Source organism: Mauremys mutica, chromosome 4 (genome assembly GCF_020497125.1).
Source record: "Mauremys mutica isolate MM-2020 ecotype Southern chromosome 4, ASM2049712v1, whole genome shotgun sequence".
NCBI lineage: Eukaryota > Metazoa > Chordata > Testudines > Geoemydidae > Mauremys > Mauremys mutica.
The window spans coordinates 116,346,144-116,364,385 of NC_059075.1; the positions used below are offsets into that span (position 1 = coordinate 116,346,144).

General features: G+C 46.3%; 1 protein-coding gene across 1 annotated transcript in view; it reads left to right on the plus strand.

Annotated features, from left to right (window-relative positions):
• Nucleotides 1-18,242, plus strand: part of LOC123368707 (NACHT, LRR and PYD domains-containing protein 3-like) — an 88,899-nt gene that overhangs the window by 5,482 nt on the left and 65,175 nt on the right. Inside the window, exons 2-4 of the mRNA XM_045013751.1 lie at nt 2,045-2,339; nt 10,959-10,997; nt 11,824-13,546. Of these exons, the coding sequence (XP_044869686.1) occupies nt 2,063-2,339; nt 10,959-10,997; nt 11,824-13,546 (2,039 nt within the window). The 5' untranslated portion in view covers nt 2,045-2,062. The remainder of the gene's footprint in view (nt 1-2,044; nt 2,340-10,958; nt 10,998-11,823; nt 13,547-18,242) is intronic.

The following is an 18,242-nucleotide window of genomic DNA, read 5'->3' on the forward strand; positions in this document are numbered from 1 at the left end:
GGTAGTGATCAATGGTTCCATGTCTAGTTGGCAGCCGGTATCAAGTGGAGTGCCCCAAGGGTCGGTGCTGGGGCCGGTTTTGTTCAATATCTTCATTAACGATCTGGAGGATGGTGTGGACTGCACCCTCAGCAAGTTTGCAGATGACACTAAACTGGGAGGAGTGGTTGATACGCTGGAGGGTAGGGCTAGGATACAGAGGGACCTAGACAAATTAGAGGATTGGGCCAAAAGAAATATGATGAGGTTCAACAAGGACAAGTGCAGAGTCCTGCACTTAGGACGGCAGAATCCCATGCACTGCTACAGACTAGGGACCGAATGGCTGGGCAGCAGTTCTGCAGAAAAGGACCTAGGGGTTACGGTGGACGAAAAGCTGAATATGAGTCAGCAGTGTGCCCTTGTTGCCAAGAAGGCTAATGGCATTTTGAGTTGTATAAGTAGGGGCATTTCCAGCCGATCGAGGGATGTGATCATTCCCCTCTACTCAGCACTGGTGAGGCCTCATTTGGAGTACTGTGTCCAGTTTTGGGCCCCACACTACAAGAAGGATGTGGATAAATTGGAGAGAGTCCAGCGGAGGGCAACAAAAATGATTAGGGGGCTGGAGTACATGACTTATGAGGAGAGGCTGAGGGAACTGGGATTGTTTAGCCTGCAGAAGAGAAGAATGAGGGGGGATTTGATAGCTGCTTTCAGCTACCTGAAAGGGGGTTCCAAGGAGGATGGATCTAGACTGTTCTCAGTGGTAGAAGATGACAGAACAAGGAGTAATGGTCTCAAGTTGCAGAGGGGGAGGTTTAGGTTGGACATTAGGAAAAACGTTTTCACTAGTAGGGTGGTGAGGAACTGGAATGCGTTACCTAGGGAGGTGGTGGAATCTCCTTCCTTAGAGGTCTTTAAGGTCAGGCTTGACAAAGCTCTGGATGGGATGATTTAGTTGGGTTTGGTCCTGCTTTGAGCAGGGGGTTGGAGTAGATGACCTCCTGAGGTCCCTTCCAACCCTAAGATTCTATGATTCTATGATTCTGGGTGCTGTGCATCTCTGTGCAGTGCTCAAGCTCAGTTGGGCCCTGACTGAACCCATCACCTTCAGACAAGGTGTGTGTATAAGGGAGGCCTTCTGTCCAGCCACCTCTATCTACTCTGTAGACATTGAGCTCTCCTCCGATGATGTTGATGCTCAGAGACAGCTGTGGGCAGAGCTTTGCCTGTGGCTGGTGTTTCAGAGAGTACCACCAGGAATCTTGTTTCTGGTCTGATCTTGGGTCACAGGGCTGCCAAGCACTGAGCGTCTCTCAGGACACTCAGGCATCAGACATCATTGTCCCACCTACCCTGCCTTTTGACAGAGCTGTGGTCAGGGGCTGCACTTGTGCATTTTGTCTTCTAGAGAACAGTCTGGCCTGGCTGGGTCCTGAGTAGGAAGGAGCAGAGAGACATGGGAGAAGCATAAGGTGGGAGACCCATTATTGGTGCCAGGCCCCCACCAACTTCTGCAACAGCAGCGTATACACCCCCCCCCCGCCCAACCCACCATCAGCCACCCTTGAACAGTCATCAGCACCACCCCCTCCCTTCAGGAGCTGCCACCCTCACCCTAGCACCAGACATCCCAGCACCCAACAGCCAGAAAACAGGCACCCAACAAATGCCCATTCCAAGTAACCCCAGCACTCATCCACTCCACACCTCCAGCTACCCCACGGTGCCCCAGCACCCACTCAGTGACTCAGAGAGCCGCCAGCTTCTACCAGGCACAGCTGCCAATTTTTGTACAGTGCTGTCATACCCCTGCCACTGCTTGGCCAGGATGTGATCCCCACAAGCTGAAGCTTGTTATATGCGAATTTCCAAGTGTACAGATTATCTCAGTAAGTAACTTGGATAAAATATGACACATGGAATTGCACAAAATGTGGTAGCTGTGGATACGTGGAAAGGTGGTTTTTCACAGTCACTGGGTGCACTTAAAAATGGGATCACAACTTTGTGATGTCCACAATTTAGCCTTAATCCTCTACTTTGCTTGTTTCCATTTCAGATAGTTAATATCCTCGTGATGAGCAGAAAGACACCAACTGACGTCCTCCTACAGGGACTGGAGGATCTTGCAGAGCAAGACTTAAAAAAATTTATACACAAATTATCTGAGTTTGCCTTTGATGACAAACCTTCAATCCCCTGGTGTAAACTGGAGAAGGCTGACAGGATAGATGCTGTGAGACTCCTGAAAGAACGCTATGACCAGGAGAACGCTGTGGACATAGCTATCAAAATCTTCACTAACCTCAATCTCAACAACTCTGCCATGAAACTCAAACAGGAAAAAGAGACAGGTAAAGAAATCCAAAGTGACTAACTCCTAAGAGTCATTTCTCCATGAATATCCCCCACAGCACCACTAGCAGGAGCAGTAGCAGACTAATGACACCTAAGAGATTCCACAACCTGGGGGGAGTCAGAGTGAATCAGGGAAACTGCAGAGCAGGTGAGGCCTGACCTTCCAGATTGCACATGCATTTTTAGGAACATAGGAGCTACCAATCTACCACTGGTCCACCAAGTCCAGTATTCTGTCTCTGACAGTGGCCCCTGCCAGATACTTCAGAGGAAGGTGCTAGAAACCCTACAGTAGGCAGTTATGGGACAACCTGCCCATAGAGTGAGTTTTCTTGTGACCCCAGTAGTAAGGCAGGTGTGGGGGGAGTTGGGGGAGGGATCAGGTTTATATCCTTTCCAGAACTCTTGTTCGTTTTTTAAATGTTTAGTATTATAACTAGATAGGTCTGTTATCCCTATAAACAATAATTCTTTGTTTAATTCTGCTAAACTTTCAGCCTCAATATACTGTGGCAATTAAGCCACAGGCTAATTAAGCATTGTGTGGAGAAAGTATTTTTATCAGTTTTTAATTTGCCGTCTTTCAGGTTCACTAAATGTCCCCTTGATATCATATCAGACTGGTAACTTCTATTCCCCCTGTCTTCTATCTTCTCTATACTAGACATTGTTTTGTCATGACTGTTTTCTCATTTGTCTTCTCACAAAGGTAAAGGATTCTAGTCTGTTCAGTCTCTTCATTTGAGTTTTTCCATGACCCAAATCTTTCTTGCTGTTTTCTCTGAACTCACTTTCATTCCGCTATGTACTTTTGGTGTTGGGATGAACAGTATTCTTGGTTAGGGCCCACCATTGATTTATGTAATGCCATATATTTTGTCCACCCTATTTCTTATGTAATCTAACATTTTGTCTGATTTTTGTACCACTGCTACACATTAAGCAGAAGTTGTCACGGAGCAATCAGCAGTTGCCATTGAGCTGTCCATAGTGAAGCCGGGTATTTTCCTGAGTTGAAGGGGCAACTTGGATTTTCCAGGGCTTAATTTGGCTTTTGGGAAACAACTTGAAGATGGGGCTTTGCCTTCCCTCCAGCACTTTGATTTCATATGCTACAGGGGAGGTTTTGCCTGTGGTGAGGTAACTCCCTTTCCAACTAGGTTGGAACTTTTTGACCCTTCTCTTCTTTTTGGTGTTGTCAAAATAAAATACTCTGTCCCAGTATGACATTCCCTCGGAAAAGTTTCTAGCATAGAAAGGCTTTTGCTCTTGGGTAATTATCGTTACTGTAGCTATAGGAAGAGCTTGGAAATCCAGGGAGTGCAAGTTAGGGCTCTCACCCAGGCTAGCTGATCAGCCATGTCTTTCCCTGTTTGTCAGGGCCTTTCTTCTTCCAACAGACTCTCAGGTCATTCTCCTGAACTGACTGATCCACTGTGGAGATTAGTTTGGTGCAAGCATGATGGGGGAGGGATAGCTCAGTGGTTTGAGCATTGGCCTGCTTAAACACAGGGTTGTGAGTTCAATCTTTGAGGGGGCCATTTTGGGATCTGGGGCAAAAATCAGTCTGGGGATTGATCCTGCTTTGAGCAGGGGGTGGAGCTCCTAGATGACTTCCTGAAGTCCCTTCCAATCCTGATATTCTGTGATCTTTTCCTTTCTGTTTTTTGTATTTTCTCCCTCCCCATCAGGGGTTGATCTACACAGGGCCCTGGGCTGGGACCCAATAGAGAGGGAGGGTCTGGGTCCCACCCTCTTAGCTGGTCTTTCAGTCTGGAAGGCCAGAGATCTAGCCACTAGGCCACCTGGCCACAGAAGATCCTGTTGTAGAGGGTGAAACCAGTGGTCAATCCATCACAGCCCAAATGAATCAGACTCTGTATCACAATTGTTATGACTTGGCAGGCATTCAGCCCCCTGAAAATATTGGTGAATACTCAGCTAGACCTAAGACAATTTCCATAACATGCTTTCTTACTGTATTCATTAGAGAGTTTACAAGGCTGCTAACTGAAGACCTGTACATGCCTGAGGCAGCTTTTTCCCTTCAACTGGAATCTGATTTGGAAGAGTAAGGTTGTAGTCATTACTATTAATCTTAATCTGAGACCCAGAGCTGCTGTATGCAATGTAGTTGAAGCCTCATCCACAGCTGCTGTACATTGTGGCAATTCTTCAATCTTTGTTCACCTGGAACTCCGCAGCCCCTTCCTGGGGTTGTACTGCCTGCTAAATGCACACAGGTGGGAATGGGTAGAGGCACCCTGAAGAAGAAAGAGATGTTACCCATCAGTAACTGTGGTTCTGCATGAGTGTTCCCTCTACAAATTCACACTCCCCACTCACCTCACTTCTTTAGAGTCTGAGGTTAAGTATTCCTGAATTAGTGGAAGAGGCTTTGGGGGGACACTCCCCACTTTGTGCCCTAGGAACCCTGCCTGAGGGGAGGGAGAGAGAGGAGCGGTCCCAATGAACAATGCTCTTTAGAGGATTTTGGAAGCTCACAGCACAGTTCCTTTGCGGGAATCAAGTTAGAATACGCAGGGGCAACACTCTTGAACAACCCCCAGTTACTGTTCAATAACTTCTCTTTAAGCACCTGAAAATGTGCAATGGCAGTCAAAACAGCAAACAGAATGTTGGGAATCATCAAGAAAGGGATAGATAATAAGACAGCAATATCATGTTGCCTCTATATAAATTCATGGTATGCCCACATCTTGAATACTGTGTGCAGATGTGGTCGCCCCATCTCAAAAAAGATATATTGGATTTGGAAAAGGTTCAGAAAAGGGCAAAAAAAAATAATTAGGGGTATAGAACGGCTGCCATATGAGGAGAGATTAATAAGACTGGGACTTTTCAGCTTGGAAAAGAGGCAACTAAGGGGGGGATATGATTGAGGTCTATAAAATCATGAGTGGCCTAGAGAAATTAAATAAGGAAGTGTTATTTACTCCTTCTCATAATACAAGAACAAGGAGCCAGCAAATGAAATTAATAGGTAGCAGATTTAAAACAAACACAAGAAAGTATTTTTTCACGCAACACACTGTCAATCTCTGGAACTCCTTGCCAGAGGGTGTTTTGAAGGCCAATACTATAACGGGGTTCAAAAGAGAGCTAGATAGATTCATGGAAGATAGGTTTGTCAATGGCTATTAGCCAGGATGGGCAGGGATGGTGTCCCTAGCCTCTCTTTGTCAGAACCTGGGATTGAGTGACAGGGCATGGATCACTTGATGATAACCTGTCTGTTCATTTCCTTTGGGGCACCTGGCATTGGCTACTGTCGGAGGACAGGATATTGGGCTTGATGGACCTTTGGTGTGTCCCAGTATGGCCGTTCTTATGTTCTTAAAACAGGGGCTAAGGATGAAAATTCTATCCCATCCAGAAATAACAGTACCGTGTTAGCCACACAACATTCCATGATGATGTGTTGTTAGGAGCATATTAATGGGCCTGATTCTAAACTGCTTTATACTTTGTATAGCCATTAATCTCTGTGTAAAATGAGCACCAGTGGATATCCAATGCTACATTCAGTATAAGCTAAGTGGTGATTTCTGATTTGGTGGCTTTTTGTAGCCCCTTTGCACTCACTGGGCTCAATCCTCAGCTGTGCAAGAGCAGCACCCGGTGCAGCTGATGGCAGTAAGACGAAGGTGGTTTTACAATAGCCTATTCTGGCAGCGGAGCCGTAAGGATCTGTTGTCAGAAGTGTTGGCAGAGTGCTACCGGTGTGGTGCTCTGCTTTCTCCAATGTTGATATCACTCGGCTGCGTGCGTGTGTTCCCTCTGTGTGCTGTCCCAGCTCTGTGCAGATAGCTGACACAGTAGACCCGACGAGAACCCCCAATAACCACAGAGTCTAGTAAGATGCAAAGTCACGTTGACTAGGTTTATTGCAACCTTGGACACAATTGCAGTTCCCCGTAGATTACTTAGACTACCGGGCATACTACTAATAGGTGCCTCTTGGCAATGGACCCGGCTCAGTCAGTGGCGGGACTTTCCACTGCCCCCTTGGCCGGCCAAAGACACCGCCCCAGGGATGCATTCTTATACACAGGTACAAACAAGTTACACATCACTCCTGACGTATGAGGTGCAACCCCTCTACGTAGCAAGGTACAGCCCCTCTACGTAGTAAGGTGCTGCCTCTCACCTTGTACGTGTTGGTTTGAACAAAACAACTCTATCTATCATATTACCCTTTTGGCCCTGTCATTGGGATGGGTCATCCTGTTCCTTGTTATCTGTGTGGAATGTACAAGTATGTGAATGTTCTGATATCTAGTGTTCAGTACCTTTTAGGTACGTATCTTCTTGCGGCATCAGCCCTTTCCTTGCCAGCTTCTGTGGGCAGGGCCTGCCTCTGGCTCACAGCTTAACTTTGCTTTATGTTAGCAAAGTCTTGACTATTACTTTAGTTTAGGCCTCAGGCCTCATACCAGGCCTCTGATACCAAGGTTTATATCTCAGGGTCTCCTCTTACTACAGGATCCATTCAACCACAATTTGAGGACTTCAATAACTCAGAGGTAGGCAGGGGCGGCTCTAGGATTTGCGCCGCCCCAAGCAGGGCGGCACGCCGCGGGGGGCGCTCTGGCGGTTGCCGGTCCCGCGGCTCCGGTGGACCTCCTGCAGACGTGCCTGCGGAGGGTCCGCTGGTCCCGCGGCTCTGGTGGACCTCCCGCAGGCACGCCTGCGGATGCTCCACTGGAGCCGCGGGACCAGCGGACCCTCCGCAGGCATGCCTGCGGGAGGTCCACCAGAGCCGCCTGCCGCCCTCCCGCGGGACGCCGCGCCAAGTGCGCGCTTGGCACTCTGGGGTCTGGAGCTGGCCCTGGACGTAGGTTAGGGGTTTGTTACAGGAGTGGGTGGGTGAGATTCTGTGGCCTGTGTTGTGCAGGAGGTCAGACTAGAGGATCAAAATGGTCCCTTCTGACCTTAAAGTCTATGAGTCTATGAGGCAGCTGGCAAGGCACTCACCCAGCTATGTCCCCAGCACAGCTCCTACACTGATGTGCAGTGAGGTACTGTTGGTTACAAAGGCCTTCCTTGACCCTCTCCCTAAGGATTCCCACCACACAGTGGAAATCCCCAGGAGGCTACTTACAATGGCTGTATGGCCTTCCTGTATCATCAAAGAGGCACAAATGGGCCATATCAAGGCTGATGATGTGGTGCACTTTGCACAGGTATAAATGGCTACCCAAGGTGCAGGGCAGTGGAGAATCAGGATCCCTGTTTTCAGGTGTTTATAAATTCTATAAAATATTATTTGAGGATTAAATTCTTCACGCTGTGTAACAGCCCAAAAATAAGTTTTAGGAAGTATCATAATACATTTACCGTCTTGAGCTGCTTACCTGTGTGTGTGGGGGGGGAAAGGTTTATTTAAAAAAATTCTGTCCTGCTGTATTAGATATAAAGAAGGCTTGAGTGTGTAAAGTGTTTTTTGTTCAATACAAGCTTCTGATATACAGTTGCAAGAAGATATCTTCAAAATATCTGCCCCTTTAATTATAGGGCTGAGAAAGCTTCCATACCACTTATCTGGGCTCACATTGAGACTCCTGTACTGACATTTTTATGGTTGTTAACATTTTTTGTTTTGTTCTTTGGTGGTTTGCTTTCAACCCTTTCAGATTATTTGTTTTTATAATAATACCCAGCTCTAATACAGGGCTTTTCATTAGCAGATCTCAGTGTTCACATATCATAAAGAAAGACATGATGGGTATGTCTACATAGAAACATAAGCCTAGGGTAGTGGGACTTGAACCATGCCTTGCCAGCTGAACCATGTCAAGGAACCCTGGGTTTGAGCCTCTACACTGCATTTTAACCCTAGGTTAAGGATTGTCTGACCTGTGCTTGAACCTAGGGTTCTATCCTCTACACTGCAGTGCACAGACCTGAGTCAAAGTAACCCTATCCCAGAGTGCCTGGTGCCCCCCATCCCAGTGTCAACACTCTAGCCCTGCGAATATGTTGAATTTTGGGGCAAAACTAATGCCCACCCTGTTTCTTAACTGTGACGGTGCTATTGATGGGATTCAGGTGCCCATAAGGAGCACACGAGCACAGAAACTGCATAATTAGCACCTTTGGTGGCTGTCTTAGTAGAATGACTGCAGTGTGTGAAGGCTGTATACTGAACTGCCATCTAATCTGAGAGTTGGGCTCTGCACCTCTAGGCTGAGTCACACTGGCAGGAAAATTCCCATGTGCTCCTGTTCTGTGGATAATTAGGATGTCAGTCTCCAGGGCTGCCAAACTATTAAATGAAACTTTGCAATTCTTAATTTTTTAAAATGGGATGGTCAGTGAAGCTGTTTTTTAAATTTTTTAATGTATTTTTGTCTGTTTTGAAGTTTGACATAAAAGGACAGTATCAGAGGAAAAACACACAACCCCCACCCCAGGCTGGCTGCTGCCTGCTATGGAGCGTTGCAGTGTTTCCCCAGGGCTGGGGGTGCAGTGTGCTCCAGCACCCCCCCAAGGATCCCTTATCCCTTCCCCCGCACCTGGGAGGTAGAGATAAAAGATCCCTGGAGTCTCTGGGGATATTTTGGAGCTGTCTTCTACTCATTGCCCTCACAGTGCACGCTGCCCAGGCAGTTCTACACACGTAGCCCCAGGGAGGGCAGTAGGGGCCCGGGAGCAAGGAACAGAGAGTAGAGGGGGACCAAGTGGCTGCCCTGCAGGGAGGATAACCAGCAGAGTTCCCGGCTCAGCACAGCCAGAAGAGGGATGACTATGAGCATCCTGGCAGCTGGGAGCCGTCTCCCACTTCTCAGCTTTGCTCCTGGAAAGCTCTGCACAGCAGCAAGGAGGAGCTGAAGGAGCATAGGAGTGTGATGGGGTGGGCTAGGCCCAGAGGCCCCCTGCTGGAGGCCTCAGTGTCCTGCCACTCTTGTCCCAGGAAAGGAGTAGTAGAGGAGTCCTCCAAGCAGCCGAGAGTGGCTGCAGGGACCAGGAAGACCATATAAAAAGGAGCTGCAAAGCCAGAGACAGGCAGTTCCTGGCTGGAGCCAAAGCACTGCAGATGGTTCTCCTGGCTGGTCAAACAAAGGGAACTGCAGCACCATGGACACATCAGTGCCAGTAGGGACTGGGGGAGCGAGAGAGGTCCTGGCTGACTGCTGGGGCAGAACATAGAAGAGCCCTGAGCTAAGGGTGAAGCACTGGTGAAGGCTGGGGCCGTGGGGAAGTGACCTAGGGAACTGAAAGCAGCTTAGTTAAAGGGACACAGTGGTGTGGGGCTGCTATGCTTAGGGTCCCTGGGCTGGGACTTGGAGTAGTGGGTGAAGCTAGGTTCCCCCATAGGCCACTGGCAAAGTGGCCTACAGTTTGGACAGCCATAACTCCCAAGAAGGGGATCTGAACTACTTAGTGGCCCACTGGAGAGCTGGGGCCAGAAGGGCCAAGAGAGGATGTATCCATTGCCGCCAGGCAGGAAGCTGTGGGGCTGTGGCCTGATACTAGGGCTGGAGCTATATAAATACTGAAGATGCACCTGACCAGAAGCAGCACTTGTGAGAGGTCAGTCCCATGCCGTTACAAGGAGGCTGCGGGGAAGGTTTGTGGCTGGTTCTCACTTGCCACCTTGACAGTGCAGGCAGTCTGGGCACTCCTGGACATGGGGCCCCCAGGGGCCTGAGAGCAAGGGCCAGAGAGCACAGTGAGAACAAGCAGGTGCCATGCAGCAAGGAGGAGCTGGAGCTGCCACCACTGAAGGAGGCTGTGGGGGAATTTTTGGCTCTGACTCCCACTGAATCCCACTCATGCAGCCTTGGCACATCTGCACATGCAGCCGCAGAGGGGCTGGGGGCGAGGGGCTGGGGGCAAGGGCCAGTGAGCAGAGTAGGGACCAAGCAGCTGCTCTGCAGGGAGGGGGAACAGCAAGGCTCCCGGCTCATCATGGCCAGGAAAGGGATGACTCCCAACGTTGCAATGACTGGGAGCTGCCTCCCACCTGGTGGCTTTGCCCCTTGGTTCAGGGAAGCTCTGTGCAGCAATGAGGAGGAGCCAGAGCGGGAGAGGAGCAGGAACAGGGATTGTGTTTGGCCAGGCAGTAATGGTGCTTCTGACTGCTGGGCTGGCTGCCTGCAGTGCTTCTACTCTGCCACCAGGATCTCTGGGATACACCCAGAGGACTTCCAGGACCCACGTCAAGCCAGGGCTACGTGCACACAGGAAAGCAATAGGGCTTGGATCCTAGGTCCCAGCTTAACATGGGCTCAGACCTCCAGCCCCGCAGGGTCTTGGGACCCTAGATCTTAGCGCTAGGTTAACACAATTGTTGCACGGCACAAGAGGGGTTAGACTTGAGTCCAGGCTTATACTGTTGTGAAGACATACTGTAAGAGGCTGCTCTAGTGATTTGAAAGAAAAAAGAACATTGCTTCTCATGGCCATTTTGAACAGGTCACTGAACTAGTGTCTCCAAAGAAATTCTCTCTGCCAGCCTCAACCGTGGGTTTTCTAGGGAGCTTATTACTGCAGAGAACCCTGTATGAATGACTTGTACCAATGTCCTGAACTGCGTGACACACTGTGATTGTTGTTGCACTGACATTCATGTGAAATTTCTCTTTCAGGTTTGGGTCCTTGGCAAACACCTGAAAGATCAGCAAATGGTATGTGACATTCCAATAAAGAATTGCATTGCGTAATTACCAGTGATTACCAGCGTTAGGTTAGATCAGCCAGACATTCGATTTACTAGTAGAAATAATAAGTAACACTTCAGAGTGTAGTCTCATCAGATCACACAGGTTACGCAGGTTTGGATGGGGGATGAGGAAATGAATGGGGAAATCTCCAGGAAAGAATCAGGTGCTGCAGAACATGGTGCTGGTGAGTAGGTGGAGCTGTTGTCTCAGGCAGGACTGAGCCAGTGCAGCAGCATGATGCTGGAAGACACTCTCCTGCTAGGGACGCCCTCTTTTAAACGAGGCAAAATAACTAGAGGTCAACATTTGTGGTCACTGAAGGTGCTATGGCACTTTTTTAAACCTCTGGGCCCTAGACCAATTTTAGGTTATAGTTTATTTATATTCTTTGCACTTAAATCCCATTGTTGTTTCCGTTATACATGTCATTCTCCATCACTTCATGCTCTTGTTTGTAACAGAGTGCCATTGTGCACTGTTAAACACCTGATAGGTTTCACCATAGAGGTGGCTGCATTTCAGTAACTGATTAAGTGATTCTTTTATTTTTATATATTTGTTATTTTATATAATTATATATGTGCACCGAAGGTCTGACCTTACACTTTTCTCTCACATGACAGGCTTTAGTGGGATCACTGATGTGAGTAAGGACTGGGACCATAGTTAATTTATGTGGGGACACTTTATGATGAAAGGTGCACTTTAAACTTACAGTACCAGTATTCTTGTTTAAATAGCTTTATTGTAACATTACAATAATATCTAATGCTTCTTGTCACTAACTCAGCTTACAGAGTGAAGTATAGAGAACATATAAAAAACAAATACACCACAATAAAAGACATGAACTCTCGTCTTGGTGAGAATGTGAAGCTAAATAGCAGATACACAAAGCTGATCATTGTAAATGAACATCGTCACAAAAAGCAGAGAGAACATGAAATAATGGCCCTGGGACGGAGACATGCAGAAATCATGGCTGAGCGCGCTAGTCCTATCACCATAGCCAATTTATTTGAATCTGATAGAAATGGCCAATCACCACAAATTGTCGTGCTCCAGGGAGCTGCAGGGATTGGAAAAACACTGACAGCAAAAAAGATCATGTTGGACTGGGCAAATGAAGAACTGTATCAGAGCAGGTTTGATTATGTTTTCTACATAAATTGTAGGGAAATTAACTTTGTCAGAGAGCAGAGAAGTGTTGAAGATTTAATTTTAGAAAATTGTCCTGATCAAAATGCACCAACTAAAGAGATTCTGATGAATCCAGAAAAACTCCTGTTCATAATTGATGGTTTTGATGAACTGAGATTTTCCTTTAATCAATCAACAAGTGTTCAGTGCTCTGATCCCTGTGAGAAGCAGCCAGTGGAAATCATACTGAGCGGTTTATTTAGGAAAAAAGTGCTTCTCAAATCTTACTTAATAATTACTACAAGACCAATTGCCCTGGAGAAACTTGGGCAGTGTTTGAAAGATGAACGTTATGCAGAGATCCTGGGATTTTCTGAAAATGAGAGAAAAGATTATTTCTACAAGTTCTTTGAGAATGAAGTACAAGCAAGAAAAGCCTTTAACTTTGTAAAAGACAATGAAATGCTCTTCACCATTTGCTTTGTCCCCCTTGTGTGTTGGATCATCTGCACGGTTCTGAAACAGCAGATGGAAGCAGGTGAAGATCTTGCACGAACTTCCAGTACAATCACTGGAGTGTACATGCATTATCTTGACAGTTTATTAAAGGGTCACAGCGGCACTTCAAAGCAACAGGTACAAGGTAACTTAAAGGGACTTTGCTCCTTGGCTGCAGATGGAATCTGGAGGAAGAATATACTGTTTGAGGAAGAAGATGTCAAGAAACACGGATTAGATAAACCCGATTCCCTCTTTCTGAATGAGAACCTGTTTCAAAAAGGCATTGACTGTGAGTGTGTTTATACCTTCATTCACTTGAGTTTTCAAGAGTTTTTTGCAGCTTTGTTTTATGTGTTGGAGCAAGAAGAAACAGTGGAAAATTCAGAAACTGCTATACAACCTGTGGAAAAATTGTTTGAGAAGTGTGAAAAATCTAGGAATGATTTAATGTTAACAGTGCGATTCCTGTTTGGTCTCTTAAATAAAAAGAGAATGGAGGAGATGGAGAAAAAACTTAGCTGCAAAATTTCACCCAAAATTAAAAATAATTTACTAACACAGGTTAAAGAAAAACTCTCTTTGTCATTTTTCAAATATGATATGTTGCCTTTTGATGAGGACACAACGATTTTGTATTTTGAATATTTTCACTGTTTGTATGAAATTGGAGAAACAGAATTTGTTCAGAGTGCAATGAATCATTTAACTGAACTAAAATTACTTCATCATACCTTTACCAAAATGGATCAAATTGTTCTTCAATTCTGTATAAAGAATTCCTGTAAACTGGAGTCAGTTTATCTAGACACCTGTACGTTTCTAACTGAAGACCTGAATGAAGATTCCCCAAGACCATGCAAGCGGTCACATGGGTGAGTGTTATCTGAGCTCTAAAAATGCCTACATAACTTATTATTTTTTAATAATTGATCCCCCCTCCCCGTTGTCATATCTCAAAAATGGCCAAATGACCCAGCTTAAAAGTGACTCCATTTAGTGACACACATTTAAGACCTAGGAAGGACCATGCCCCATCCACCCCCAAATCTTAAAAGCATAGAAATAAGAAGTTAAGAGAAAAGACTTGGTGCACTCATTTCTACCTTCATGTTGCCTAAACGTTGTCAGTAATGCTGCAGTGCTCCATTTGGCTTTCACCTCCATCTCCAAAAAGCTACCAAAAGCTATATGTACCCCAACTGGAGTGTGTGGAACTGGGGGCAATGAGATGTGAAAAGGTTGTGGATGGCTGAGATCTTTTTAGAGGTGGAGTGGGTGTTCCAGAGACAGCAGGAGAAGTGAGCGGGGAGGGTGGGAAAGAAATGGGGTGGGCATGAGGTGAGGAAGAATGGCAGCAGAGGGGCCAAGGTGGGGTGGGGGTGAGTGAGGGAGGCAGAGAGGATGAGGATTGAGGGAGGGCCCAGGTTAGGGCAGATATAAATCAGAGGTCAGGAGGCAACTGTGGATATGGGACCTGTAACTATTTGGGCTGGTGGGAGGAGAGGGGAGATTGGTATGGAATAGGCAGAACAGGTGGGAACTGTAGAGGGGTGAGGGAACACAAGGAAGGGGCCACTGGAGGGAGAAGAGGACAGCTACTGTAATGAAGAAATGGGGGTGTGATGAGAATCATGGGTGATTGACAAGATTACAAACAGCAGCAACAACCAAAACTCAGAAGAAATTTAGCTACAAAACTCTAATAAGTCTCTACAGAGCTTGTGCAAATGGAGATTTTTCAGAGGCTTATAACTTGGCCGTATTTGGGTGGATTTTTCATGGGAACAGCAAAAGGCACGGTCCTGACAAAGACCACCCTCCACCCTTGCCAAATTTCAAGTCCTTGCTCCAAAACATGGGGGAGCTAGAACTTCTGAGGGAAAAGGTTGCAAGATTTACTTTTTTTAACATGGGTAAAACCCCTTGGGAACTGTCACCTGATGTGCTGGGACTACCTCTGAGCCTGTTTTCCCTGCCATCTTGGGACTTCAGTGTCCTGCCTGGTTGTGCCAGACACACTAGCCTGCTACAAACGCAGGCCCAGGTCTAAACCATGTCCCTCAAAAGCTGCAGGCTTAACTGAAAACAGCTTAAGAAGTGTTCCTGTCTCCCAACACCCAGTTCTCAATGGGCTCCAGACTCTAAATAAATCCATTTATTCTGTATAAAGCTTATGCAGGGTAAACTCACAAATTGTTTGCCTTCTATAACACTGATAGAGAGAGATGCACAGCTGTTTGCACCCCTCCCGCCCCCGGTATTAATACATACCCATGGTTAATTAATAAGTAAAAAGTGATTTTATTAAATACAAAAAGTAGGATTTAAGTGGTTCCAAGTAATAACAGACAGAACAAAGTAAATTACCAAACAAAATGAAATAAAACACACAAGTCTAAGCCTAGTACAGTAAGAAAGTGATTACAGATGAAATCTCACCTTCAGATGTTTCGATAAGCTTCTTTTACAGACTGGACTTCCTCCTAGTCTGGATCCAGCAATCACTCACACCTCTGTAGTTGCTGGGTTTTGTTTCAGTTTCTTTCAGGCATCTCTTTGGGGTGGAGAGGCTATTTTTTGTGCCAGCTGAAGACAAAATGGAGGGGTCCCCCAAGACTTTATGTAGTTTCTCCTTCTTGGTCTAAACCCCTCCCTCCCCCTGTGTAGAATCCACTCTACAAGATGCAGTTTTGGAGTCACATGGGCAGGTCACATGTCCATGCATGTCTTAGGTCTCTACAGGAACGTTCCCAGGAAATCTCAGATGTGGATTTTCATCTGTCAAGGTCCATTGTTTGCCAAGTTCTTCCATTTACTTGAATAACCCCCTCACTATGTCGATCAAATTTGCCTTAGCTGCTTTCTACAGCAAACACTTTAAATACAAGCATAGAGCCAACGCTCATAACTTCAGATATTAAAATGATAAATGCATATGAATAGGATGAATACATTCAGTAGTACATAACCTTTGCAAAGATATGTTACATGGCATATGTAGCATAAAACATATTCCAGTTATGTCATATTTACATTCATAAGCATAAAGCATTATGGGATGCAATGTCACAAACCTAATTCTCAAAAATGGCTGAACCATTTTAGCAGAAACTTTCAGAATATTTAGCCTGGTGGAAACACCAGGCATGGAAAATTTCAGCACAAAAGGTTAAAATTTAGCAAAGTTATAAGCAACTGAAAACAGGGACATGTCCAGCAATCCTAATAATAGGAGTCGCTACCAGCTCTGCATATAATAATCTTTTGTATAAGCTCTGTCTGTTATAATGTATAATACAGTGCCTTGCACACTGAGACCCTAGTCCTGACTGTGGCCTCCAGGGGCTATTGTACTACAAATAATCCAGGATAATCACTTTGGTTCTGTGCACTGGAGCCCGCTAGGGGAATCCAGTGAACTGTTTTGACTTCTTTCTTCTTTTTGTTGTGTGACTGGAAAGTAGCAAAAATAATTACTTTTTGACCTAGGGTGAAGATCTCTATTTTTAGAGTGTCCTAATCCAGGAACCTCTTTGCCAATTCACTTCACATTTGATAGAAAAATTCAGCCACAAACCTAACCGGACTAGTCAGCTAGTGTTTGGCATCCACTTCACCTTTGGGGAAGGAATATTTAAATTGTTTAGGGTAAATGTTGGATGTGGTTTGAGCCCTGGCAATGTGCCAGAGACAGTAATTTGCACGTATGCAATTGGTCTGGGGCTCTTGACAAACCAGAGTGTTTTAAGGCAGCATGATGCGTAGCTCAGTTTGGTATTTCCTAGTTTTCAGATTGTGACAGGGCATACAGGCCCCATGCTGATAAGGAGGAGATTAATGATGGACTGTAGGCCCAGTTAGCTCCACCCTACGACAGCTGCAGCAGATGTCAGGTGTGAAGTGGGCAGTTAAAAGGAGACAATTTAGTTCTGTTGGATACTGTCCAGAAAGGAGAGCAGAGCCCTGCTTCTCCCTCTGTGAGGGAAGCCTGGTTACATCCAGGAGCTGAGAGAGGTTTCCAGTTGGACAAGCCTCCCAATAGATGGGATGACCGAGCCCTGGGAACTGACTATTGGAAATTGGCCCAGAGAAGATGGCTATAAATGGGCAGGGTCCTGCCAAAGACTTGTGGGATTACTCTATTCAGAGTTTTTGGTTTTTGCTTCTTTTGGGACTTTAATACCTCGGAAGGCAGGGACTGAAGAGTGCCTTAGCCAGAGGACTAAAGCACCACTGCACTGGATCTCACAAGAGGCAGTGGCTGATCATTGGAGGCCCTGAGGCAGGGTGCATAGTGCTCTAGTGAACCATGAGGCTGCTGTGGAGCAAACCCTGTCACACAGAGGATTAAGTTAAGTCACCCTCCGCATTCTGCAAGGGTACAAGGCAGAGCTGGGCAACCTTAACTCTGCATAAACACAGTTTTTGGGGTGCTAATATCAGTTACACATAGGAACGGTTTGTCTGTGGAGCATTTTATACCATTTTAATCATAACAGTAAATCTGTGCACCAAGCCAAATTTGCCAATGTATCTGCCACGGCCCAAATGCCAACACTCAGTTTGTGGGATTTTCTCACCAAATGACACTATAATATGGGACAAACTTCCTAAGTCTGGAAAACAGGAGCCCAAGAGCTCAAACCTCACCTCTTCTAAGTGCTGCTCATAGTATATTCTCATGCAATTGATTGCCCTTTTCATTTACCAAGGCTATGAGCCCCAGCCTTAGAAGACAGTTCTCAAAGACCTGTTGAACACACCATGTTATTTGAAGAAACTGGCAGAGAGATTATGCAGGGTCACTGCCAGGACAGACCCCAGCTCTCTAACATAACACACCCCAATTCCATCCACTGACACATACTGCTTTTCATGTTCACTACACTAGTTTTGCTTATCTTATCTCTAACCACAATAAACCACATTCCTCACCCTGAGTGAGCGACAGAATCCAGGATTCCTGATCAACAACAGCCTACTGATAATTAGTAAATACTTGAGTAACCCTCTGTGAAAGTGTTTGTCAAGATCTCCTCAGTGGCTGCTCTACAAGAGGGCTAGCAGTTATTCCTGTGTGAGGACCAGGGTGTGAGCAGTCAGGCCTAGTGGTTGGAGTTAGGAGCCAACACTGGAGCCAGGTGTCAGAGCTGGAGTCAGGGGACAAGCCAAGGGTCAAAGCCAGAGCCAGAATAAAGGATAGGGTAGAGTAAGCAGGGATTTGGAGTGAGGTAGGAAAACAGGAGCAGGGAGTGGAGGAGGTTCTGGGATAAAGCAGGCAGGAACCAGGAACAAGCTGGGAGTCAGGGACAGGAAGGAAGACAGAGCTAAGGAGTCAGGTTCATGGGCATGATCCAAAGTGGCAGCCAGGCAGGGATCCACCCTAGTTACTTTCTGTGCCTCCTTCTGGCTTAAGTAGTGCCTCTGAGCCAATTAGTGGGGCCAGATGTGTTCCCCCAATCAAGAGGTTCATGGGCAGAGTCCCTAGTAAGCTAGAGCTCCTCTAGCTCCCTTCTCCACTGATTCTGGTGATCCGCTGGGTGGTGGCCATGTCCTGAACACTGCATG